The following is a 25,822-nucleotide window of genomic DNA, read 5'->3' as shown; positions in this document are numbered from 1 at the left end:
ACATGGGGAGGGAGAAGGGAGTGAATCTCCACAGACAACACTCTGAGGTAAACGAGATGACAATCAAAAAAATGCCTTGGTCCTGGAAGACACTGAGTTGACTGACTGCATTTGGGGCTTAAGTCATTAAAGTAACTGGAATGTAATCCATCATCTTCCTGAATCGCAGGTAGAAAAATGCCTTCAAGAGGCCCAGAAAAGTAACGTATATCTTGCTTTTGTTGTTACAGAATTTATGCTCTGTTAGCACCGTTTCTGCTCAGTTGTAACTTCTATAAAAACCCATTATCATCCACCCAGAACTGTGATTGAATGGAAGACTGCAATGCACTCACTGAATGTTAACAGGAGTTGTCTTGAGTGTCTCCAGTAAGAGACAGCGTGAGCCTTCACACATATGTGCTACATCTTTTACCTCTGTATCATTGCATTTTCTCCAGAATCTCCTATTTAATGTTAACATAAACCACAAAATTAATAAAACTTGGGGAGCAGTAAGTCAAACTAACAACAAACATTAGAAATGATAATGCTGTTACCTATAATATTTCCCCAAAACTCCTCAGTATTTTTCTCACCTTTCATTCTATATGTCCTAAGGTTGTCAGTCATCATATAAAATAGTGCAATTTCAGAAATAATGAATTGTTAACAAATGTAGATAAAAATACCATAACAACAGCTGAATACCAATCTAACTTAGAAATGAGCATGTGTAATTTTGGCATTAATCATTGGTGCTTAATATTGTAATAAAACAAGCTTGCTAACTCTCAGTGTTCATTCTGTGCTGGTGAAGTTTGAATGAATGCAGTTTTCCCCTTTCTTTCAGCAGCTTCCCTCTCATATTTTAATCACCTTCCTATCCACACAATCCTATTAATTTTTTCTTTCTCACCAAAGCTCCCTGCAGCCCAAACAGGTAAAAAGCATTTTGACTGGAGTGCTCGGAAAGCAAAACAACTTCTTGTTTCTGTATGAAATTTCTGATCAGCTGCCAGAGAAACACCAGCCAACAGGTAGAAAATTTCAATACTTGCCTGAAGAAAAACTCATAATTTCCCGGCATAATATATCTTGCTTTTGTTTTATTGGAAATAAAAAGTGTGTGCTGTGGCATGAGTAAGGAATGTCATTCTTGCCTATCTATCTTTATTTTACATTGACGTATGTTGAAGTGTTATGTGCCAAGGCCTGTCTTTTAAATCGGCAAACAGCACCCTCCTTTATGAATTGCCAGTTTTTTTTAATGCTCTCAGAGATCAGAATACTTATGGTTAGTTTGCTCCTGCACATCCTCTACTCTGATCAGTGCCAGAGGCCACACTATTTCCATGTCATTGAGTTCCATTGAAGGCTTAGCCAAACGAATTGTCCTGTGACTTACAATAACATACTGTCTTCATGCAAAAAAATCTGTTGTGAGGCATAGGCAGACAACTAAATTATACATACGTCAGGATAGTAGTCTACCGTTGGCACAAGGTGCTGGATGAGTGCCTCCAGAGACCCTGACACAAGATTGTTGTCTTGGTAGAACAACCCTCCGCAATTATCTTCTCGGGATGAGTATAGATGTCGGCTGTAACCACTGCTGTTAAACATGGCAGCAAATGTTGGTGTTTGTGGCATGGTTTCCTGTAATTTAAAAAGAAAGTGTCTGAAGCTGATCCATATATCAGTTCAACAAGATGGTAAACTGTTTATGAGTGAAACTATAGTCAAGCTAAAATCATTCTGGCGTCTGGTTGACATTTTCAGGTCATTAGTGTCACCTCGAGAGTTCTTCTCAGTGTTGCCTCACTTTTCCAAACAGGATTTATTTTTCTGTTTCTCCACTGAGAACTGGAAGGAGACGGCTTCATCCTGGACACATCCCCCTTGTTCAGCCCCGTTACTACTACTTTCTGTTTTAGCAACAAAGTCCATGGGCCTAGAAACTTAAGAATGAGGGGAAGGTCCTTAACCTCTCAAGCCTGCTCTAATATTTACTGAATTCATGCCTGATCAGTATCTTAACTCCACCCCCTGCCAAGGCTTTATATCCATAGAATGACAGATTTAAAATTATTACTTAAACTACAACTTACTACAACTAGAGTTCCAGCCTTCTGTAACTTTTTGTGTCCAATTTTTTTCTTCCCAGTCCACTGCATCTGATTTTAACATCCTCAACGTGAGGTGAAAGTGATACCAAAACCAATCCAAGGATAAGTATTGCTTTGCAACATCCTTAACTCCCCTCAGTCAAATCCTCACTCCCTTTTGGTATTGTTGCAGAATCTGTTGATAACTACCAGTGTGTGCTAGGTTTAGTCATTAATGGTTCTTCCACCAACTTCTCTGTTTGCTGCAGCTCTGATTCACCCATTGTCTAAGGCTGGACAAGGATAGGTTCGACGTTCGCAACAAAAGGCTTGATAATAACATTGCTCTGCATACTCAATGTGAACCCTCAACTGGGTCTGTTACTGGGGGATAAAAGATGAAGCAGAAAATCTACTCTGTGGCCACAGAACCATTAGAAGGACAATACCGACAACAACTGCACTTCTTTGGGGTGAAGTTGTTTTGAAGCAGTTGAAATTTCCCACAGGCACTGAAATTTATTCAATTCTAGCAAATATTGTGCAAGTACTACAAGCATGTAGGTAGAGTGAAATCCATCTAAATTCCCTCACATTGTTTTGCTAATTCCCTTATTCAACATCCCGTCAATTATATACTATGTCCCTATACTTATCAATGAATCATGTTTTTCTTTAAATAAAGCTCTGTGATCTCTACTGTAGCTAATTATAAGTAAGTAACATTACTTGGACTTAGACAATGCTAGAAGCACTTGGCAAGTCAGGTAACATCTGTGGAAGGAGAGATACTTATTTACTTAGACACAGCACAGAACCTGGTCATACCGGTCTTGTGAGCCTATGCTGTCCAATTAAACCCATGTGACGAATTAATCTACTAATCCATAAGTCTTAACATTTCAAGTTCAGGACTGTGTCATAACTAGGGGAGAGAAAAATAAGTTGGTTTGCAGTATCATTTTTACAGTTTTCAACTGCCTGATTCCAACTGGTTTATTTTCACCAGAGACATACAATCCCCAAACATCTTCATCAAGACAGTCTGAAAGCCATCACTTCTCCCTCAACAAGGGCCCAACCAGTTCCCCATGACCAACACACTATATTCTCTGTTACTGTTTACTTACAGGCATTCTGGCCATGTAGTGTAACACTCCAATGTCAGGTCAGCAAATTCACCATCCACTGAGACTTAACTTGCAGCAGGTGGTATATTTAAATGAAATTAGTTTTATTGAACACCACACATCACATAATGCATTGGCTTTAAGACAAAAATCAAAAAAAACAAATTTTGGAAATACTTAGCAGGTCAAGTAAAATCTGTGGCAAGCAGAAGCTATTGGTTGTTGTTGGGTTGCTGTAGACATGTTTATAATAGAAAAAGTTTTAACTGAATGCTGAGAACCCTTTTTTTGGTACTTTTAGTGACATCTTGCTAAGTTATTTGTAAATAAAATAATAAGCAAGTCAAATGAGTAATTAATTGAAAATCATCTTAATCACTCTTTTCTACCCTCTTAATTTTATAAACATGGTTTTGGTTTAAATATATCATTATAATTTCATGCTTACCAGTCATAACAATGGATGTCACACAGTATCCAAATAAAATCCCCAGCTCCAATAAGTTTTTGATTTCATCCATATTAGGAAGAAGCGAAGAAGAAAAAGCTAAATATTTCTTCATAAAGAGAAAGGAAAAAGAGGAGAATTTCCAGATTTAGCCCTCCAAGGAGAGCAGTTCATACAAAACCTATGAAGATGTAAAACACTGTAGACAAATCGAATCCTGGAAAATAAATCAAGTTATTCAGGACGCAAGTTGGGTCACAAGTTTACAATGGTAAAGATCAAGCTCGAGACCATTATTGGAAAGTCCTGCTTCCAATAAGAGAGGATTAATATTTGAAATTTACTGGCGTTAGTCAGTGCTTAGGAGCCAATTAAATATTAGAAACATAGAAACATAGAAACATAGAAAATAGGTGCAGGAGTAGGCCATTCGGCCCTTCGAGCCTGCACCGCCATTTATTATGATCATGGCTGATCATCCAACTCAGAACCCAGCCTTCCCTCCATACCCCCTGACCCCTGTAGCCACAAGGGCCATATCTAACTTCCTTTTAAACATAGCTAATGAACTGGCCTCAACAGTTTGCTGTGGCAGAGAATTCCACAGATTCACCACTCTCTGTGTGAAGAAGTTTTTCCTAACCTCGGTCCTAAAAGGCTTCCCCTCTATCCTCAAACTGTGACCCCTCGTTCTAGACCTCCCCAACATCGGGAACAATCTTCCCGCATCTAGCCTGTCCAATCCCTTTAGGATCTTATACGTTTCAATCAGATCCCCCCTCAATCTTCCAAATTCCAACGAGTACAAGCCCAGTTCATCCAGTCTTTCTTCATATGAAAGACCTGCCATCCCAGGAATCAATCTGGTGAACCTTCTTTGTACTCCCTCTATGGCAAAGATGTCTTTCCTCAGATTAGGGGACCAAAACTGCACACAATACTCCAGGTGTGGTCTCACCAAGGCCTTGTACAACTGCAGTAGTACCTCCCAGCTCCTGTACTCGAATCCTCCCGCCATAAATACCAGCATACCGTTCGCCTTTTTCACCGCCTGCTGTACCTGCATGCCCAGTTTCAATGACTGGTGTATAATGACACCCAGGTCTCGTTGCACCTCCCCTTTTCCTAATCGGCCACCATTCAGATAATAATCTGTTTTCCTATTTTTGCCACCAAAGTGGATAACTTCACATTTATCCACATTAAATTGCATCTGCCATGAGTTTGCCCACTCACCCAACCTATCCAAGTCACCCTGCATCCTCTTAGCATCCTCCTCACTGCTAACACTGCCACCCAGCTTCGTGTCATCCGCAAACTTGGAGATGCTGCATTTAATTCCCTCATCCAAGTCATTAATATATATTGTAAACAACTGGGGTCCCAGCACTGAGCCTTGCGGTACCCCACTAGTCACCGCCTGCCATTCTGAAAAGGTCCCGTTTATTCCCACTCTTTGCTTCCTGTCTGCTAACCAATTCTCCACCCACACCAATACCTTACCCCCAATACCGTGTGCTTTAAGTTTGCACACTAATCTCCTATGTGGGACCTTGTCAAAAGCCTTTTGAAAATCCAAATATACCACATCCACTGGTTCTCCCCTATCCACTCTACTAGTTACATCCTCAAAAAATTCTATGAGATTCGTCAGACATGATTTTCCTTTCACAAATCCATGCTGACTTTGTCCGATCATTTCACCGCTTTCCAAATGTGCTGTTATCACATCCTTGATAACTGACTCCAGCAGTTTCCCCACCACCGACGTTAGGCTAACCGGCCTATAATTCCCCGGTTTCTCTCTCCCTCCTTTTTTAAAAAGTGGGGTTACATTAGCCACCCTCCAATCCTCAGGAACTAGTCCAGAATCTAACGAGTTTTGAAAAATTATCACAAATGCATCCACTATTTCTTGGGCCACTTCCTTAAGCACTCTGGGATGCAGACCATCTGGCCCTGGGGATTTATCTGCCTTCAATCCCTTCAATTTACCTAACACCACTTCCCTACTAACATGTATTTCGCTCAGTTCCTCCATCTCACTGGACCCTCTGTCCCTTACTATTTCTGGAAGATTATTTATGTCCTCCTTAGTGAAGACAGAACCAAAGTAATTATTCAATTGGTCTGCCATGTCCTTGCTCCCCATAATCAATTCACCTGTTTCTGTTTGCAGGGGACCTACATTTGTCTTTATCAGTCTTTTCCTTTTTACATATCTATAAAAGCTTTTACAGTCCGTTTTTATGTTCTCTGCCAGTTTTCTCTCATAATCTTTTTTCCCCTTCCTAATTAAGCCCTTTGTCCTCCTCTGCTGAACTCTGAATTTCTCCCAGTCCTCAGGTGAGCCACTTTCTCTGGCTAATTTGTATGCTACTTCTTTGGAATTGATACTATCCCTAATTTCTCTTGTCAGCCACGGGTGCACTACCTTCCTTGATTTATTCTTTTGCCAAACTGGGATGAACAATTGTTGTAGTTCATCCATGCAACCTTTAAATGCCTGCCATTGCATATCCACCGTCAATCCTTGAAGTGTCATTTGCCAGTCTATCTTAGCTAATTCACGTCTCATACCTTCAAAGTTACCCCTCTTTAAGTTCAGAACCTTTGTTTCTGAATTAACTACGTCACTCTCCATGTTAATGAAGAATTCCACCATATTATGGTCACTCTTACCCAAGGGGCCTCTCACGACAAGATCGCTAATTAACCCTTCCTCATTGCTCAAAACCCAGTCCAGAATAGCCTGCTCTCTAGTCGGTTCCTCGACATGTTGGTTCAAAAAACCATCCCGCATACATTCCAAGAAATCCTCTTCCTCAGCACCTTTACCAATTTGGTTCACCCAGTCTACATGTAGATTGAAGTCACCCATTATAACTGCTGTTCCTTTATTGCACACATTTCTAATTTCCTGTTTAATACCATCTCCGACCTCACTACTACTGTTAGGTGGCCTGTACACAACTCCCACCAGCGTCTTCTGCCCCTTAGTGTTACGCAGCTCTACCCATATCGATTCCACATCTTCCCGGCTTATGTCCTTCCTTTCTATTGCGTTAATCTCTTTTTTAACCAGCAACGCCACCCCACCTCCCCTTCCTTCATGTCTATCCCTCCTGAATATTGAATATCCCTGAACGTTGAGCTCCCATCCCTGGTCACCCTGGAGCCATGTCTCTGTGATCCCAACTATATCATAATCATTAATAACAATCTGCACTTTCAATTCATCCACCTTATTACGAATGCTCCTTGCATTGACACATAAAGCCTTCAGGCACTCTTTTACAACTCTCTTAGCCCTTTTTAATGCTTGCCCTGGATTTGTCGGCCTGCCACTTTTACTTTTCCCCTTTGTACTTTTTGCTTCTACGCTCACTTTACACCCCTCTGTCTCTCTGCACTGGTTCCCATCCCTCTGTTGTGAACTAACCTCCTCACACCTAGCCGCTTTAATTTGATTCCCACCCCCCAACCATTCTAGTTTAATTACAATTACATTTAATTTAATTACAAAAATTACACATTGTTCTACATAGATGTACTAATGAGAACTTGCTTGAAAAGGGCTTCTTTTGATCGAGAGAGACTAAAAGATGATGGCAAAGTCCTGTTTGAACCTCCGCCACCCAAAATTGTCATCATCAAAATTGTGCTTGCCAATCAGACATATTAAAAAAATAAAGTTAAGTGTTAATATGTTGAGAAATATGCAAATATAGAGTTATCACATTAAGTTAATAAAAACAGCAAGAAAATTATCTCCTCCTTGGCACAGGATTTGAGAGGTGAATCCCCAGTGTCAAGCAGAAAGTCTGAGCTGCATCAGTAGACCATATGTGGAGTAAAACTGACAGCTCTGGCATCCCCAATCTGTCAGAGAATCCTGGACTTCTATATTTGACAATGTACTGCCTCTAGGAATTACTGCCATTTAAATGACAAAACATTGGCAGGTCTATTCTGAACCACCAGCATTAAAGTTCAAAAGTACAAAGAGGTCAGTGAGACCCAGCTAATAATTTGTTCTCTTTAAGAGAATCTATTTCACTATCATAAAATTTAAACTAACTGTACTTTAAATTACAGGTGGAGCTTGGCATCTTTATTTTAAAAAACTGGTTTCTAGATTCCCCTTTGGGACTCATCTATACTGAACAGATGCCTAAAATACACTTTCTAGAAGTCTCAGCAATTTCATCCATCAACACAAACAGGATAGGGCATAATGATATAGGACCCAGTATCCAACTAAATCCTTCTTCAATCAATAATAATAACATTCATCTTGCTCTCTCTTCTCACTTTTCTGATACTTCCCTCAAACCTCAAGCTGAAGAAACTATTAAGTACCCCTGTTAATTTGATCATCATCTCAATAAGAGTCCTCTGTGCTCTTCACCCACTCTTAAGATTGACTTCAACACCTTCTGATGTCATCTTACATATTTTCATTTTTTTCCTTTGCTATTTTAACCCGCTTCTATTTTCTTGTCTTATTTTCTCACATTCATCTTCAACTATGTTCATTATCATGATATTCACATTTCTTATAAGGACTTCCCAAAACTCCATTCAATCGAACATGCTATGCAGGTTTATCCTTTTTTCATTTAGATACCATGCTGTGATCACTACTCCCAAGATAACTGCAATCAGCTCATTTCATTCCAACAAAATGCATCCCTTCCTTTGTGTTTGAGAAAGGAGCTCTGAGAAATATTTTGGCAACTCTATTTCATTTCCAGTAATTCATTGACTTGAGAATTCAATTTACTCATTTTCTTGATATGGTCATTGACTATTTAGATACAGTCATAGAGTCAGAAAAGTACAGCACAGAAACAGGCCCTTCAGCCCATCTAGACTGACCTAAACCATTTAAACTGCCTAATCCCAATGACCTGCACCAGGACCATAGCCCTCCATATCCCTAATGTCCACGTACCTATCCATGCACCGCTGGCAGCTCATTCCACACCCTCACAACCTCTGAGTGAACTTTCTCCTCATGTTCCCCTTAAGCTTCACACCTTTCACCTTTAACCCATGACATCCAATTGTATTCCCACCCAATCTCAGTGGAAAAAGCCTGCTTGCATTTACCCTATCTATACCCTTCATAATATGCAATTCAGAAAGCTGTTTCTTGCTATAACCAAAATGACTACACATATGAATGAAGTGCAGCAAAGCTCCGAAATGCATTTCTGCAGGCATCCCATTGAATTATTCACTTTTCAGGAAAACATCCCTTTTGTAAATCAAAGAATTACCATAAATAATTAACATTGTCCAAAAATATGCCTAATCATATCACTAATCTGATGGCTTACACTTCAGCATTCCTTCTTATTAATTTGTTCAAAATAATTCTAATGTAAATAGAGCTTTTTATAGCTTTTCATTTTAACTCCTGTCATAACAGTAGGGGTTCAGGAGAATTTTGCATTGACGTCTGAATCAAAACAAAAAATATTTTGAAAGCATCATAAACACAAGAGATTCCACAAGTGCTGGAAATCCAGAGCAGCACATACAAAATGCTGGAGGAACTCACCAGGCCAGGCAGCATCAGTGGAAATAACAAACAGTCAACATTTCAGGCTGAGACACTTCTTGAGAAGTGGAAGGGGGAAAGCACCAGGAAAAAAAGGTGGCGGGGGGGGGTGGTGGAAGAGGACTAGCTAGGTGAAGCCCGGTGGGTGGGAAATGTAAAGGGCTGGAGAAGTAGGAATCTGATAGGAGAGAAATGTCTACCGACATCTTTTATAAACCTACCAATTTCCATGGCTATCTTGACTATACCTCTTCCCACACTTCCTCCTGTAAAAATGCTATTCCTTCACCTATGCCATAGTTGTTCCCAGAATGAAGCTTTCCTTGCCAGAACATCAGAGATGTCCTTCTTCAAATAGGACTTCCATTCCTGCACCACTGACACTGCTCTGACCCACGTCGCCTCCATTTCCTGGACATCCACACTTACCCCATCTTCCCACCATCTTAATAGGAATCGAGTTCTTCTTTTCCTCACCTACCACTCCATGAGCCTCCACACCGAACATATTATTCTCTGCAACCTCTGCCATCTTCAGCCAGATCCTACCAGCAAGCATCTCTTTACCTCCCCTAATTCTCTGCTTTCCGGAGGAATTGTTCCCTCCGTGATTCCCTTGTCCATCCCTCCCCACTAATCTACCTCCTGATTCATAGTCCGGCAAGCGACAGAAATTCTACATCTGCCCATTCACCTCCTCCCTTACCTCCATTCAGAGGGCCCCAAACAGTCCTTCCAAGTGAGGCAATACTTCCTGTGTGAATTTATTTTTTTTTGTGTGCCATACTCTGCCAGAGCCTCGGCGACCACTTTTTCAAGTGGTTGTCTTGGAGGAAAGATTCTGTGAGTGGTCCCCCACGTCTTTCTCACAGCGCAGTTTTTTTTTTACGAGGCCGAGTTGCAAGCTCGACACTCAACCCAGCAAGGAAGGAAAGCATGCCTGGGAGTGGCCCCACTGCATTCAAACTCAGGAACCTTCTCTCCAGAGTTCAGCGCTGATCTCGATAGTGAATCTATTGGGGTCGTCTATTGTATCCAGGGCTCCTAAAGTGGACTCCTCTATATTGATGAGATCAGACATAAACTTTGTTCAGCTCCTCCACTTCTTCCACTAAAAGCAGAATTTCCGGGTGGCCAACCATTTTACTTTCTATCCCTATTCCAACATGTTTGTCCATGGCCTCCTCCCTTGCAACAATGATGTCCAACCTGATGGCATGAACATTGATATTTCCTTCTGTTAGTTTAACCCTCCCCCTCCTCTCTTCTTCTAGTCCTCACTCTGGCCTCTTACCTCTTCTCCTCACCTGCCTATCAACCTTCCCTTGGTGCCCCTCCTTCTTCTCTTTCTCCCATGGCCCACTCTTGCCTCCTATCAGATTCCTTCTCCAGCTCTTTCCCTTTGGCATCCCCTGGCTTCACCTATCCTCTTCTAGCGAGTCCTCCTTCCTCTCTCCCCACCTTTTTATTCTGGCATCTTCCCCCTTCCTTTCCAGCCCTGAAGAAGAGTCTTAGCCCAAAACATCAACTGTTTATTCATTTCCATAGATACTGCGTAATCTGTGGAGTTCCTTAAGCACTTTGAAGGCATCAGTTGTTTTCCCTATTATCATTGTTCACTCAAGATATTAATAAATTTAAACTAGCTAAGAGATTGTTAGAATACAAGACTGCTTCAACACAGTACAGTGCAGGGCACTGCAAAGTTAAAGCTGCTCTACCTCGCTGTTATTAGAATCAAGTCATGATCAATTACATGCTCAATGATATTACTGTAAGTCCAACAAAACCTGGCACAATTCATGCTGCAAGCCCAACTATTTCCTGTTTTTAATAATTTTTGGTTCATCCCTATGTCAGCCGCACTGTACATGCGGCTTTTTTTTACCTCAGAGATATACTTTCACAATGATGCCTTAAAAACTAGTGTTTCAAATGGCACTTCAAACACAATGCTTCAATAACAACTATCAGTCTATTTGTATCAATACCTCCAACAGCAGCTGGCTTCTAAAGGAGGCTTTTATAAATTATAAGATTTCAGATGGACTCTTCAGGGAAGTGAAGTTGATAGATTTTGCAATCTGTGGTACAATAGTAGTATTCAGGATAATACAGAGGGATTTGGAAGTAAATGGTAATAGTGGAAAATTGCATCCCTACTGAGAAAGAATAATAGAGAAGTAAAAGAGAGTGCATTTCAATCTCTTGAAATCCCCGCTAATACTTTCTTAATGCCAATAAAATTTACATCCAAATGAACAAGTGAGTCCACTAAAATAACAGAGACAATTTACATATGTTTTATTTTGTGCTGAAGTTCTGGCAGCAAGGATTGGAGAGAAATAAGTGGGCAGTGGAGTATATGCAGGCCGAGCATGTGTTCACCACCGCAGAGTCACATTCACATCTTACAGACCACATTGTCCAAAGACACTACACCACATACACTGAGTGGCACTCAATGTCAACCTTCTTTTCCTTCAGGAAAGGTGGAGCTTAACTCAAGCCGGCAGCCACTAACCTGTGCAGTCAGAGCACTTACAAAACCTAAGCTACATTGAGAAGATGGTGGTGACCTCGTCATCAGCAATCCCTGGATGGGAGAATGACCTCCTTCATGGTTCAGTGATGGACCCTCATGTGATCGGCTGTTTCTTAACTCACAATTCCACAGAAACTGCAGATGCTCTATACAGCAGAGTTGTTTGCTGGTCTGGCTGCAGCACAGCCTGGTATGTAGCCTCCAAAGCACCTGCAATATTCTTGCAGACAGGTTTATTAGAGCATTTGGGGAGGGTTTAAACTAATTTGGCAGTGAGGGTGGGAACCGGAATGATGGGATGGTAAAAAGGCAAAGATAGCATGCAGTCAGACTATCAAGAAGAGCAGGCAAATGATACAAATTGCAGTCAGCAGGGTGAGTATCAGTGTATTAGGAATGCAGGATCAAAAGAGTAGCAAATACAGTACCCAAAGTGTTATATTTCAGTGCATGGAGTATAAGAAATAAGGTGGATGATCTTGTTGCACTATTATAGACTGTCAGGTATGATGTTGTGATCATCACGGAATCATGGCTGAAGGATGGTTGTATGTGGGAGCTGCACGTCCAAGGTTGCACGTTGAATCAGAGGGATAGGAAGGCAGGCAGAGGGGGAAGACATGCAGACTTTAGCCTATTTTATCATCTGCATGCATGTGACAAAATAGGCCAAAGTCAGCATGGTTTCCTTTTGGGAAAATGTTGCCTGACAAACCTGTTGGAATTCAAGCATGATAGGCAAAGGAGAATCAGTGGATGCTGTGTACTCTCGAACCATGCCAGAATCCACTGATTCCTGAAAGATCATTACCAATGTCTCCATAGTCTCTTCAGTCACCACTTTCAGAACACTGGAGTGTAGACCATCTGGTCCAGGTGATTTATCTATCTTCAGACTTTTCAGTTTCCCAAGCACCTTCTCCCTAGTTATGGCAACTTCACTCACTTCTGCCTCCTGACACACTTGAACTTCCAGCATTCTGCCTGTGTCTTGCACAGTGAAGACTGATGCAAAACACTTATGTAGTTCGCCCGTCATTTCAATGTCCCCCATTACTACCTCTCCAGCATCATTTACCAGCAGTCTGATATCTACTCTCACCCTTACTCTTTATAAATCTAAAAGAAACTCTTTTGGCATCCTCTTTAATATAATTGGCTAGCTTGCATTTGTATTCCATCTTTTCCTTCTTTATGACTGATGATGTTTTTTAAAAGCTTCCCAATCCTCTAACTCCACTAATTTTTGCTATTATTTTATGACTTCTCTTTGGCTTTTACGTTGGACTTGACTTCCTTTGTCAGTCTCAGTTGTGTCATCCTGCCTTTTGAATACTTCTTCCTCTTTGGGATGTATCCACCCTGTGCCTTCCAAATTGCTCCCAGAAATTCCAGGCATTGCTGCTCTGCCATCATCCCAGCCAGTGTTCTTTTCCAATAAATTCAGGCCAATTCCTTTCTCATGCCTCTGAAATTCCCTTTACTCCACTGTAATACTGATACATCTGACCTCAGCTTCTCCCTCTCAAAGTGCAGGATGAATTCTATAATATTATGGTTACTACCCTTTGCTTAAGGGGGCCTTTATCTTAAGGTCTCAAGTCAATTCCGGTTCATTGCACAACACCCAATCCAGAGTTACTGATCCCTTACCAGGCTCAACCATGAACTGCACTAAGGTGCTATTTTGTAGGCATTCTACAAATTACCCACCTTGGGATCCAGTACCAATCTGAGTTTCCCAATTTATCTGCACATTAACATTCCCCAAAGCTATCATAATATTACCCTTTTGACATTCCCTTCCTATCCGCTGGTATAATTTGCAGCCCACATCTTCGGACTACAAAGATGTGGGAAGCTTGTATACAAGTCCCATTAGAGTCTTTTTACCCTTGCAGATTCTACGTCTTCCATTCCTGTCACCTCCTAAGGAGATGATTTCATTTTTTTTTACCAACAGGCCACCGCACACCCTCTGCCTACCTGTAGTCCTTTCAATACAATGTGTATCTATGGATGTTAAGCTCCCAGCTATAATTGTCTCTCAGCCATGATTCAGTACTGCCCACAACATTATATCTGTACCCTCTAACTGGGCTACCAGTTCATCTACCTTACTCCATTTACTGCATGCTTTCAAATATAACACCTTCAGTCCTGTATTCATCACCCATTTTGATTGTCGCCCTTTTTGATTTTGTCCCCCTTTTAAATTGACTGCAATTTTGCCCTATCATCAGCCTCTCCTTGCTATCAGTCTCACTGTAAACTACCTCTGTTTGTAAACCAACTGCCCCATTCTCGGTCTTATCAGGGAGCCATTAAGGAAAATGTCCCTGTGAAATGCTGCAAGGGGTCAAGGGAAGACATTTCTGGTAGTGGAATTTCTGTAAAGGTGGAGAATAATCTGTCGAATTGAGAGGCTGGTGCGACAGAAGGCAAGAACCAGCAGAGAACTCTATGCCTGTTCTGTCATGGAGGAAAGAAGGTGACACGAGAGACACGAGAGGTGGACTCAATATCTGAGTAGGCAGCACAGAAACAGCTTGTACTGATGAAGATGTCCCATCAGCTCACTTAACAGAGAGTAGGATAGAGGCAAGAACTTTGAATGATGGAGAGTGGAGAAACTAGTGGTCTGCAGTGTGGAGAATCAGATAGTGGATGCGTCAGCTCAGAGGACGAGCTTCTATGACACGCACAGTCGGTGAAGGACAAATGAGGAAGAGTAAAAGACAACTAATAGTAGAAGGCAGCTTCTTCAGATACCAATTACAAAATACCTGTAACAAAATACTTGAGTAACTGGAGAGGCTGAAAGAAAGTCTGTGGTCAATAAGAATCATAGAGTACCACCAAATAAAAAGAAAACCCCAGCCAACACCCAACCCAGGAAAAGAAAAGCTGGTGATCAGTGCAACAATTGGAATTACGGCAAAGAATCTCACTGAACTGCTCTGAAGAGTGTACAGAAGTCACTTACTAGGATGGTATCTGGAATAAAACATCTCGGATATAACGAGGAATGGATAGGCTAGTATTTTTTCCTCGGAGTGGATAGAGACCTGATAGAGGTACAGTATCTAAAGCTACAATGGGCATAATAAGGTCGATACTGAGAAACTTTTTCTTCCTATAGCAGAGACCTTTTAAATCAGAGAACAGTTATGGTGAAGAATAGCCATTAGAGGGGATTTGAGGACTTTTTATACCCTGAGAGTGAATGCCTGTGAAGGTGGTGGAAGTGGACACTCTCAAAACATTGAAATGATCTAAAGGTTCAAAACATATTTATTATCAACGTATGCATGCAGTATATAATTCTGGGACTCATCTTCCTGCAGACAGCCATGAAACAAAGAAACACCAGGGAGCCCTTCAAAGAACATGCAAAAAAAAAGAACAAATCTTGCAACTGGCAAAACTGAGAAAATAGCACACAATAGTAAGCAGTCTAAGAATGTTCCATTTAGTTCAGTTCAATTCATGCTGTATCGTTCATTGACTGCAGGCTGCAAAGCCAGTCTGCCCTGATCAAAAGCGCAATAATAAAAAAGGAGTAACCAGAAAACAGAAATATTACTTGAACTGCACCAATCAACCTTGCCCAAGGCTCCTGCACTTTTCCTCCAGCAGCATCAAGAGAGGATGAGAGGGAGACTATTCAAATGCAGGCAAACAGCACTTAATGGCCACTCACCTTCCACTCTCATCCTCAATGATTTCAATTTTGCTCAATGGTTCAGTTGGCAAGTTGATCAATAATTGGAGCCAATCATGGACTTGCACTCCACCATTGGGCCACAAACACTGAGTTCCCTCAGAGACAGCAAAAGTGCCAGATTGCTCAGTCGGCCCAAAAACACATTACCAAAATGTAAATTACAAGCTCAATCACACACATATCCGCAATAGAAGTATATTGAAAAGGAGGAAAGGAGGAGAAATGTTTTGTGAACTGTCTGCAGGACATCACCACTAGTCATGTTGGTGCCAGCCTGCAATTAAATGTTAAGACTACTGAACAAGCTAATATGAGATGGACATAGACAGGCCACATACACAGTGGGCTGAGAGTCTGCTTCTGTGCTGCAAAACTATTGCTATGTAGTTTATTGTATGAAGTTTACATTCCATAATAACTTTACAATGAATATTTATCTATAATGAAATAATGAAATTTTCAAAGCAATTATACTAATAGTCTCATTTCATAAACATATGAACTAATAATAGAATTACCAAATATTCTAGTTTCCTTTCGATTTGCATCCCAGTATCGGAAAAAGAAGACAAGTCTGATTTAAGTAACTATGTTGGATCTATTCTGAGGCAGTATGTGATGACATGGAACTAATTAACAGTCTTTTTGGAAAACAAGGAAATCTGTGCTACTTTTAAATAATATTATTAGGTCTATAAGTTGTTTGCCGGGATATAACACTTTAATCAAAAGCATTTTGTAAAAGGTTTCTTATTTATTCCACTCCCACAAAAGGATTTGTTTCTGCTGTAAGCAAGAACCTACAGCACATTTACAGCTAAGAACCCACTAGTCGGGGTCAGTCTCATTTGGATTTGGGATGAACAGAAGCTGCAGTGAGTGAAAAACCTTAAAGCACATCTTTTAAACACATTATGCAAAATCTTGGCAACTCTATGCTATTCATTTGGTCAATATAATTTTAATGGTGAGCCTACCGCCCTCATATACAAGCACCTGTAATAGCATGCTGCGATGCTCTGCCTAGGGAGAATGTAAGCTGCTGAAGCAGTTTGTCAGCACTGAAGATGACTATAGACTGTGTAAGACAAAAGCTGCACTGAACCTGCGCCTCTTATGATCCAATATCAAAAGTTAATCAACTTTGACTCATTCTCATTCACTATGAAAAGCTGAAATAAGTGAAATAAATGCATATACTGTAAAGCATAATGTGTGAAGTATGGCTGAATATTGTGCCATATAGGAAAGCAAGAAACAGGAGCAGGAGTAGGTCATTTAGCCCACCAAGCCTGTTTTAACATTGAGATCATGGCTGATCTGGCCATGTTCGCAGCCCTACCTACCTGCCTTTTCTCCAGAGCCCCTCTGGTGCCCCTCCCCTGCTCCTTCTTCCATGGCCTTCTGTCCTCCCCTATCAGATTCCCCCTTCTCCAGCCTTTTATCTCTTTCACCAATCAACTTCCCAGTTCTTTACTTCACCAGCCCCCCTGCCCCGTTTCACCTATCACCTTGAGTTTCTTCCTCTCCTCTTCCCACTTTCTAACTCTCTAACTTTGACTCCTCATCATTTTTTTCTCCAGTCCTGAAGGGTCTTGGCTGGAAATGTCAACTGTACTCTTTTCCATAGATGCTGCCTGGCCTGCTGAGTTCCTCCAGCATTTTGTGTGTTGCTTGGATTTCCAGCATCTGCAGATTTTCTCTTGCTTGCCTTTTCTCCATAACCCCCACCCCTCTAATTGTGTCTTAAATGCATTTAATGAGGAAGCCTCTCTTGTTCCCTTGGGCAGAGGATTCCACAGATTCACTACTCTCTGGAAAAAGCAATTCTTTCTCTTCTTCTTTGTCTTGTTTTACGGTGGTTGGCACCCAGTTTAATGGTGCATTGCCGCCACCTTCTGCTCCGGAGTGTGCAATAGACTTCCATTCTAAATCCCTTCACCCAATCACTCACACACACACACACACACACACACACATACCCTAACCTACACTTTATCCTCCCATCTCTGGCCATCCTAGTACCCTATTCCTGCTTATCTGTCATATCCTATAAAAAACCCCTGTAATCCTTAAGAAAGCTAAAAATACCCTCACCTGTGCTCTCTTACCCATGCCCAGCAACCCTTTTAATGTGAATTCCTGCACCCCCAATTCCCTGAAATTAATTCTCATCATCTCTCTCTGTATCCCATACTTCCTGCAACTCAGAACTACATGTTCTACTGACTCCTCTTCCTGACATTCCTCACACAATCCTGTCTGGTGTTTCCCTATCATTTTCAATGTTTTGTTTAATGCACACTGCCCCAGCCTTAACCTAGTCTATACAGTTTCCCCTCTTCTGTATCCACTCCCCACCCTAGTACCTGCAACACTTTTTTGTATTTGATATAAATGCCCCCCTTTCCCCTCCCTGTCCCATCTTTCTTGCCACATTTGGTTGATTTTTTTTCCCCAGATTACACACTTAACCTCTGCTTTACTGATACTAATGTGCATTTCTATATTTTCTTTCTTTAACGCCCTCTTTGCCGACTCATCCACCCTCTCATTCCCCTTCACCCCTACATGTGCTGGAATCCAGAGGAATTTTACCTGACCTCCCTGACTTGCAATTCTTGTGACTGACTAAAGGACTTCATAAAGTACATCTTGCCGACTGTTTGAGTGAAAAGACCTTAAACTTGCTAGAACTGAGGATGAATCTGAGCATATCAACACTTTGACTTGTCTAGCTTTCTCCACCCATTGCAAAGCAACCAACACTGCCAGCATCTCCACTGTATACACCCCTAAGTTATTAGATGTTCTTCTGCTGATTCCAATTTCTTTTGCTGGTATAGCCACCCCAAACTCTGTCACTCCTGTTTCAGGTTCCTTAGCACCATCAGTATAAACCTAAGTATAATCACTATACTTTTCCAGCACATGTCAGTTAAATGCACTTACCAAATCAGTTTCTTTCTCATTCTTTCTCATCCTCATCATAAACCAACTTGCCCAAATCTTGAAGCTATGTCCCTTAGTTTTAATCTCATCTCCTTGTGGAAATAACTTTCCTGCCTCTATCTTATCTATCCCTTTCATAATGTTATGTTTCTATAAACTCCCCTCTCATTCTTCTGAATTTTAATGAGTATACTCCCTGGCGACTCAATCTCTTCTCGTTGTCTAACCCCCATTGTCATCTCTGGATTCAGCATGGTGAAGCTCCTCTGCAACACCTCTAAAGCCAGTACATCTTTTCTCAAGTAAGGTGACCAGAATTGAATGCAAAGCTGCAGGTGAGGCCATACCAGTAGGTGTACAATGAAGCCTAACCTCCCTGCCTTTAGTTTCAATCACTCTAGCAATGAAGGCCATTATTTCATTTGCTTTCTTCATGAACTGTTATACCTGTAAACCAATTTTTTGCAAATCATGCACTATAGTTCTTTGCCATCTTTCACCATATAAATAACCTCTATTATTCCTCCAAAAATTGATGACCTTGCATTTATCTACATTGTATCCCATCTGCCAGCCTTTGCCTGCTCATTTAACCTATCTATATCTCTTTGCAGATTCTCCACAATCTGCTTTTACACTCAATTTAGAATCATCAGAGATACTACACACACACACCCCTCTTCCAAATTGTTCATGTACATCATGAACAATTCCAAGCCCAGCACCGACCTCTTCGGCACCCCATTTACCATTGACTGACAATCAGAGAAACACCCATTTACTCCAACTCTCTGCCTTCTGTTGACTAACCAATCCACTATCCACGCCGATATATTACTCCCAATTTCATGCACCCTTGTCTTACGGGTAAGTCCTTTACGTATCACCTTATTAAACACCTTTTGGAAATCTAAGTATCCAAGTTCTCATGTTCGCTTCTATCCACGGTGCATATTATATTCTCAAAGATCTCCAGTAAGTTTGTCAAACAGGATAATACCTTCCTAAATCCATGCCGAGTCTGCCAGATAAAAACATTTCTTTCTATCCAGATATCTTGCTATTTCTTCCTTAATAATGGCTTCAAGCATTTTTTTCTGACTACAGATGTTAAGCTAACTGGTCTTTAGTTATCTACTTTTGCCTACATCTTTTTATTTATTTGCCATTCAGTCCACTAGGATATGCCCCAAATTGGGAGAACTTAGGCAACTTACCACAAACATCACTATTATAACTTCCACCATTACTTTTGATACACTATTATGCATTATCTTTTATTCAAAAGGATAAACAAAGATAATGAAAATTAAATTTTTCTGAGATACCCATTAATGTTTCCGAATAGACCTCGTGGTTAATTTGAAGTACATTCAATGCACGTCACCTCTATTTGTCCGCAATTAAAATTCTATCTGCATAAGTGTGGCTGACTGTATTTCTCAACATCATTTCAATTATGAATTAGTAACTGATTTATTAAAGCCAATAAACAATGACTGTTAATACTGCATCAAAAGTAGTTTTATTCTACAATTTGATTATTTTGAAACGTGAAGTTTCCATGTAGCAAAATAATGCCTGGATTGGTAACCTTTCATGAACAACTCACTCACAACACGCAAGTGTTATCCTGTCGCCTAATTATACCTTCCGAACCATTGCTGCGGTCTAATTCACAAACCTACCTGTCATATAATATAGGATCCCATATATTAGAGCAAACAATAAAACTTACAATGCTACAATTCTAACCCAAGTCTTTCGCAGAGAATACTGCAGTGTACTGACTATAAAGCTTTAATTACCTTGATAGTGAACTCATGGCTTCAACCAGTGAGGTGAAATGCAAAGCAGCAACTAAACTTATCTCTACAAGAACAAAAAGGTAAAGAAATGCTATGGGACCAGCAATTGATTTCAGAACCTTAAGCACGTTTTAGCAAAAACAGAATATTTGATTGATTTTACCTTAACAGGACCATTTGATTTGCCTTGGGGAAGATAAGAAGCCTTGCCTCCAGGTGTATATGTTTGCTGGCTATGGCAGGAGGACAAAGGTACAAAAACACATACTGAATCCAGCTAAATTAAGAAATCTTGGACAGGGACTTTTATGCCTTTCACCTCTAATAATAGTTTCATGTACCTTTGACCTTTGCCATGTTATTATTAGAAATTAAACAGCTTCTTGTCAAAGAAGCCGGACAATTTTGGAGGCAATCAGAAATACCCTTCTTTTGGCACCCAACAAAGCAATGATATAACAGGTCTAATGTTTAAGAAATCACTTAACACAGAAAGCAAAAACAAAATAACTATATCACTACCTTGATCAATTATGAAAATAACAAATTCTGATCATTTGTAATGGCACACTAACCATTGTGAAAAGTAGAGATATCTTGAGAGTCAATATAGGGTAAAGAGCATTTTGCACAAATAAAACTCCAGTAGGTATGGAAGTAAACAGTGGATATATAAACTTGTTATTCAGAAATTGCAGCAGGACTGATAAAAATGCTTGAACCAGGAAAGGAATAATAGTGCACAAAGATGAAAATCAGTAGGCACGGCTCAGACACATCTGGAATACTGCGTATAACCCTAGCCACCATGAATGCCATTTTCGAAAAGTTCAACGTTACTGATATAATTAACCCATTGCATTTACTATAAGATGAGAAAGCCTAGGGTTAAAGTGAAAGCATTTGAAATACGCATCAGGCTAAGCAATATCTGTGGAGAGTGAAGCAAAGTTATCAGGTCAATGAAATGTTAACTCTACCTCTCAGCAAATGTTAACTGGTCTGCTGGATATTTCCAACATCTCTGCTTTTATTTCAGATTTCCAGTAGCTGTATTTGTTTTGATTTTGAAGAACCGTGTGTTGTCTATTGAGGAGTACAGAAAGTTCAGAGAAGATACTATTCAATTAGGTAAGACACTTAGTGGAATAGGTAACTCAAACCCTGAAAACAAATCCAGAACTGCACAGTAGTTATGGGTAGAATGTGAACAGGCTGGGTGTGTTTTCCCAACAGTGAAGAGGGGAGGGTGCCCTTACAGACATAAATAAAATAAAAAGTGGCTTAGATACAGCAGACAGTCAAATCTGTTTCTGATGGTAGGGGTATCAGGAAAACAAGATGTATAGTTTTAAAGTGAGAGGTAGAGGTTTTAATTGGGATCTGAGCTGCAGGTTATTATTGCAGAATGGTTGCTATCTGCAACATGCTGCTAAAGGTGGTGGAATCAGATACAAATACTATGGCTCACAAGCCCATATTCAAAGGAGAAAAGGTAGATTACAGTTAACCACTTCAAACAAATGATGGTAAATATGTAAAAGTGGACAATCCATGGAGGCAAAGCAAGGATCAAATAATATCTTGCCAGCCAGATGGATTTCCCTATGCAATTCATTAGTTTTAAATGTTTGTTATGGATTCGTTTTCCTTGGAACAAAGAAGTTTTTTTTGTTTTTAAACTTCTGGCATGGTGCCAGAAACCTGCGTTAAAAGTGTCTCAATAAACTTTCCTCCTTCCACTAGCCTTGAGAATTTAATCAACATTTTTGAAAGCCACCACTTATTGCAGCATTCAGATCAAATATCGCTTAATGTGTGGACTCAAACGACTGATAACGACAGCTGGCATTTGATTAAAGCCTTTGGCGTAAGAAAATGTCCCAAGACACCACCTTATTAAAACATGAAGTTGTTCACATTATCACAAATTTAAATGACTGTATATTGATTTAAGGATATGTAAGAGAATATGAAAATAGGTAACATAACTGGAAAGATGATGGATGGAGACTTTCTTCAATTTATTATTTACATTTGAAGAAACGAATTGTACTGCTGCCTGAAGTAAGTGATGTTAGTAAGCAGAAAATAAATAGGAAAGCCAATCACTTTAGGCAGTAAACTTAAGGAATCGATACAACTGGTGGTTCTCTGGAACATAAGACCGCTCCTGAGGGGCTCCCACCTTTCCTTAGCCGTAAGCCAAAACGCACATGCTTCATATTTCACCCAAGGTATATGGCGTTCAAGTTTAAATATTAAATCAAGTTCTTACTCTCAATAGGAAATGTTGCAGTTTCACTGTGGATATGCTGAGGACTCATTCCTGCTATGCTTCCAATTGTTTCGCCCGAGCAGGTTTGTAAAGGTTATTACTCTACTAACAAGCTTTACCTGTTGGTTTCTTGTGGCGGAAACCGCTACCACAATATCTTATCATTATTATAACCATTCAGTAAGCGTATTAGCTCTTAAAATATTGGTCTCCACATTTGCTGCATTTTGTTCAATGGAAAGAAAAAAAATTAATGCCCTTATCTATTTGTATCCCAGCACATCTGTCAGAGACATTGCAAAATGTTAAATAGACAATGAAATACTTCGAAACTGCAGCCCGATGTTACAACAAGGTCGAAGAAAGGAATGAGAAGAACATTTCATCCCTTTTTAGATTGCACGTGTGTAAGAAGTAATTTACTTGTATGTCAGGGAAAAAAAAATAGCAGCTCGTCATTTTATACAGAGCTGTGTCTTCTCTAATGCCCAGCAGATACACGCAGCTCCGGTGTGATGCATGGTCCAAAGGACAGCATCCGTGACAATGCAATGCTCCCTCAATTTAGTATTTCGAGTGGTAGCCTAGATAAAGAATTGGGGTTTGAATTCTTAAAAAGTGTTAGCAACTAAACCAAGCTAACAGAAGACTGAGAGAGAGAAAAAATGTGCCGAAAATAATGAACCATACTTATTTGTTGTATCCTCTGGTTATAATCTAAATTAACGGAGGGGGTTTAACATCTTAGTCCCCGCTGTACGTAGACCCTGGTTCCGCTTCTCTTCCTCGGGCTATTTGCTCCGAACTCCTCCTACCTACTCCAATTAAACAATCTAACTTAATGTCATCATATAGGTATCGGTCTAAAATAAAACTGCAAAAAATACAAAGCGAGGAGGGCAGTGGGTGTGCGGTGGTGAGGGTCGAGGTGTCTGAACTAGGCGCTGATCCTTTTAACTGGAGAGCGCGTTACGATGCAACTGTTGCTGAACAATACCCTTGCCCCCGATCTGCCAAATGCAAGCGTTGAACAAGAAAACGGGGGGGGGGGGGGGCGCTTGCAAACAATTTTACCTTGCCTTACTTAGCCTTCCTCTCCGTAAACCCGCACTGCACAGAGCACTGTGATCATTTTAACCAAGCAAATCCCGCCTGCAGTCATACTGAACCACACGAAATAGGAGAGAAAAAAATCAATTAGACAGAGACTACTTTAAGTTGCAACCTATTTGATTCAATCACAGGAAGAGAAAACATACCTTCAGGAGGTGCACAGCTATAACTAATAAAGAATGTTACAGAAACCAATTTTCAAGGCTCCCAAGTAAATGAGGCAGAAAACCAATGTTTCATTTCTCGCAGGCACAGCCAGTTCCAAAACAGTCCTTCGTTTACCCGAGTCTTCTCGTAATTCAGACCAGCAGTTTGCAACAGAGCTTTCACTTTCAGCTTCACAAATAGCTGCAACCCGTCTTCACGGAGCTCAGCAGACTGCGACTTCGGTAGTTTTTTTTTCTCCGAATGCACATGTGCCTGCTCCGAGCTCCCCACATGAGTGACACACGGGCGTTCAAATGGAATGAGTGGCCCCGGAGTATGCAGAAGCCAGCCTCCTCAAGTATGTAAGCGTTTGTGCAAATCAGAAGCACAACTGCTCCGGCATTCAGCGGATCTCGGGTGTCACCGCATTGATACAGCTGTGACTCCTTTTTCAGGGCTGCTCTAGCTGCCTGTGCTTGAGGAAAATATAAGTTCTAAGGATATGGGGTGTTCCTCATTGGTTGCTATTTTCTCCGTACAAAACCGTTTTTACGTGCGGGTAGAATAATATTTGCACACAAATAGGAAGGAACACCCCGGCATCAAACAAGCGCTTGAAATATAAAGTGAGTAGGATAAATTAATTACTAAAGAGTGGACTTGTTAGCAAAAGGGAAGATCTGTGAGGTCTTTGATCAAGAAGGTTTGATGAGGCTTTTAAAACATGTCAAGATAACTGATGAAGGGGATGAGGGAGGGAGCAGCATTCTGTGGGCAGTCAGTAGACCAAAGTCAGACCACACATAATGGGGTGAAGCTCCGGCTGGGATGGGGAAAGCAGGTTACCAAAATAAAGAGGAACAGAAGTGTGGGGTTGGGATAGGAGGTTATATAGTCACAGCAAAGAGGAGTGGAGAGAATTCTGTATTAATTCAGTAGCGGTGAGAATGCCAGTGAGAGTAACATAATGACTATGACAATGCTTAAAGCAGCTGAGTTTCAAGCTGAGTGAAGTTCACTGGGGCAAGGAAAAAGTGTGTCAGCAAGAAAGAAAACAGGTTTTATTTTCAGAACATGTATAAACTTTTCCTTTTGTTTCACCTAAGGCCAAGAGAACAATATTGATTCTATGGATAATGTAATAAGAACTTTGCACACTGTTTATTTATTGCTGAATCTAATGTTACTTTTAGAGATTTATGGTTATTAATTAAATGCATAATGTTTTCAGCATTTTTACGCCTCTGTTGGCTAATGCACAGGGCTCACTGAATGGCTGGCCTGTGCTGTGTACACAAATCTCTTGTTGAGGTATCAGTAAACCTGTACACCCATCAAAACATAGGTAAGAAAATAGATAGCCAAAGTTTGCTGCTCTTAAAGCAAGAGTGGGAGAAATTTATTAACATTGCTGTACTGAATTTGAACAAAGTACAAACAAAAGAGAAAAGAATTTTATGATTGTGACCCCCATGGTGATCTCTACAGTTTAAATGCCTCCAGCATTGGATCTGCTGTTAGTAAAGTAATTTGCGTCCTCAAAGGCCACTTTGTAGCATTTGTAAAAGCAATATTAACTGATTGGCTGTGCAATTTTCCTTGAGCTATTGGTCAGACAATCTTCCTAACACAAGTTTGAAGCAAAGCAACAATAATATTTCTCAAATAAACTTAGCCAATTGTAACTTAAGTAATAACATTACTGTGAGCCTGCAGTATTTGTGCTAAGTTTGCTGATCCTCGCTTTTTAGACAATCTGCATGACATGCGTACAAATCCCACCTGACAGACCATGAAAATCATCCTGTGAAAGCCAGTAATTTAGCTATTGACAGATTCCTATTTACTCTGACATCTGCCAGTTTTCTTCAATACTTGAATAAGCATTAAGATTTAAAACTGCACATAGACAGTCACTTTAAAGTTAGGCAGTGACTTTTCACATCAAACTTCAAAGTTCAATATATGAACAAGTATTGGCACCAAATCCATTTTGTTCAAATATATCTGGATTTTAC

General features: G+C 40.5%; 1 protein-coding gene across 2 annotated transcripts in view; it reads right to left on the bottom strand.

The window, feature by feature from the left end:
* Positions 1-24,094, bottom strand: part of rasgef1ba (RasGEF domain family, member 1Ba) — a 109,986-nt gene extending 85,892 nt beyond the window's left edge. Inside the window, exons 1-2 of one of the 2 annotated variants that reach the window (XM_063042201.1) lie at positions 23,804-24,094; positions 1,456-1,638 (exon numbers count right to left, since the gene is read on the bottom strand). In XM_063042201.1, the coding sequence (XP_062898271.1) occupies positions 1,456-1,632 (177 nt within the window). In that variant the 5' untranslated portion in view covers positions 1,633-1,638; positions 23,804-24,094. Of the gene's footprint in view, positions 1-335; positions 437-1,455; positions 1,639-23,803 lie in introns of those variants that run through there. The other variant, XM_063042202.1, reaches the window with a different exon arrangement.
* Between the last annotated feature and the right edge of the window lie 1,728 nt (positions 24,095-25,822).

Source organism: Mobula hypostoma, chromosome 3 (genome assembly GCF_963921235.1).
Source record: "Mobula hypostoma chromosome 3, sMobHyp1.1, whole genome shotgun sequence".
NCBI lineage: Eukaryota > Metazoa > Chordata > Chondrichthyes > Myliobatiformes > Myliobatidae > Mobula > Mobula hypostoma.
This window is presented reverse-complemented; position numbering and strand designations above follow the sequence as displayed.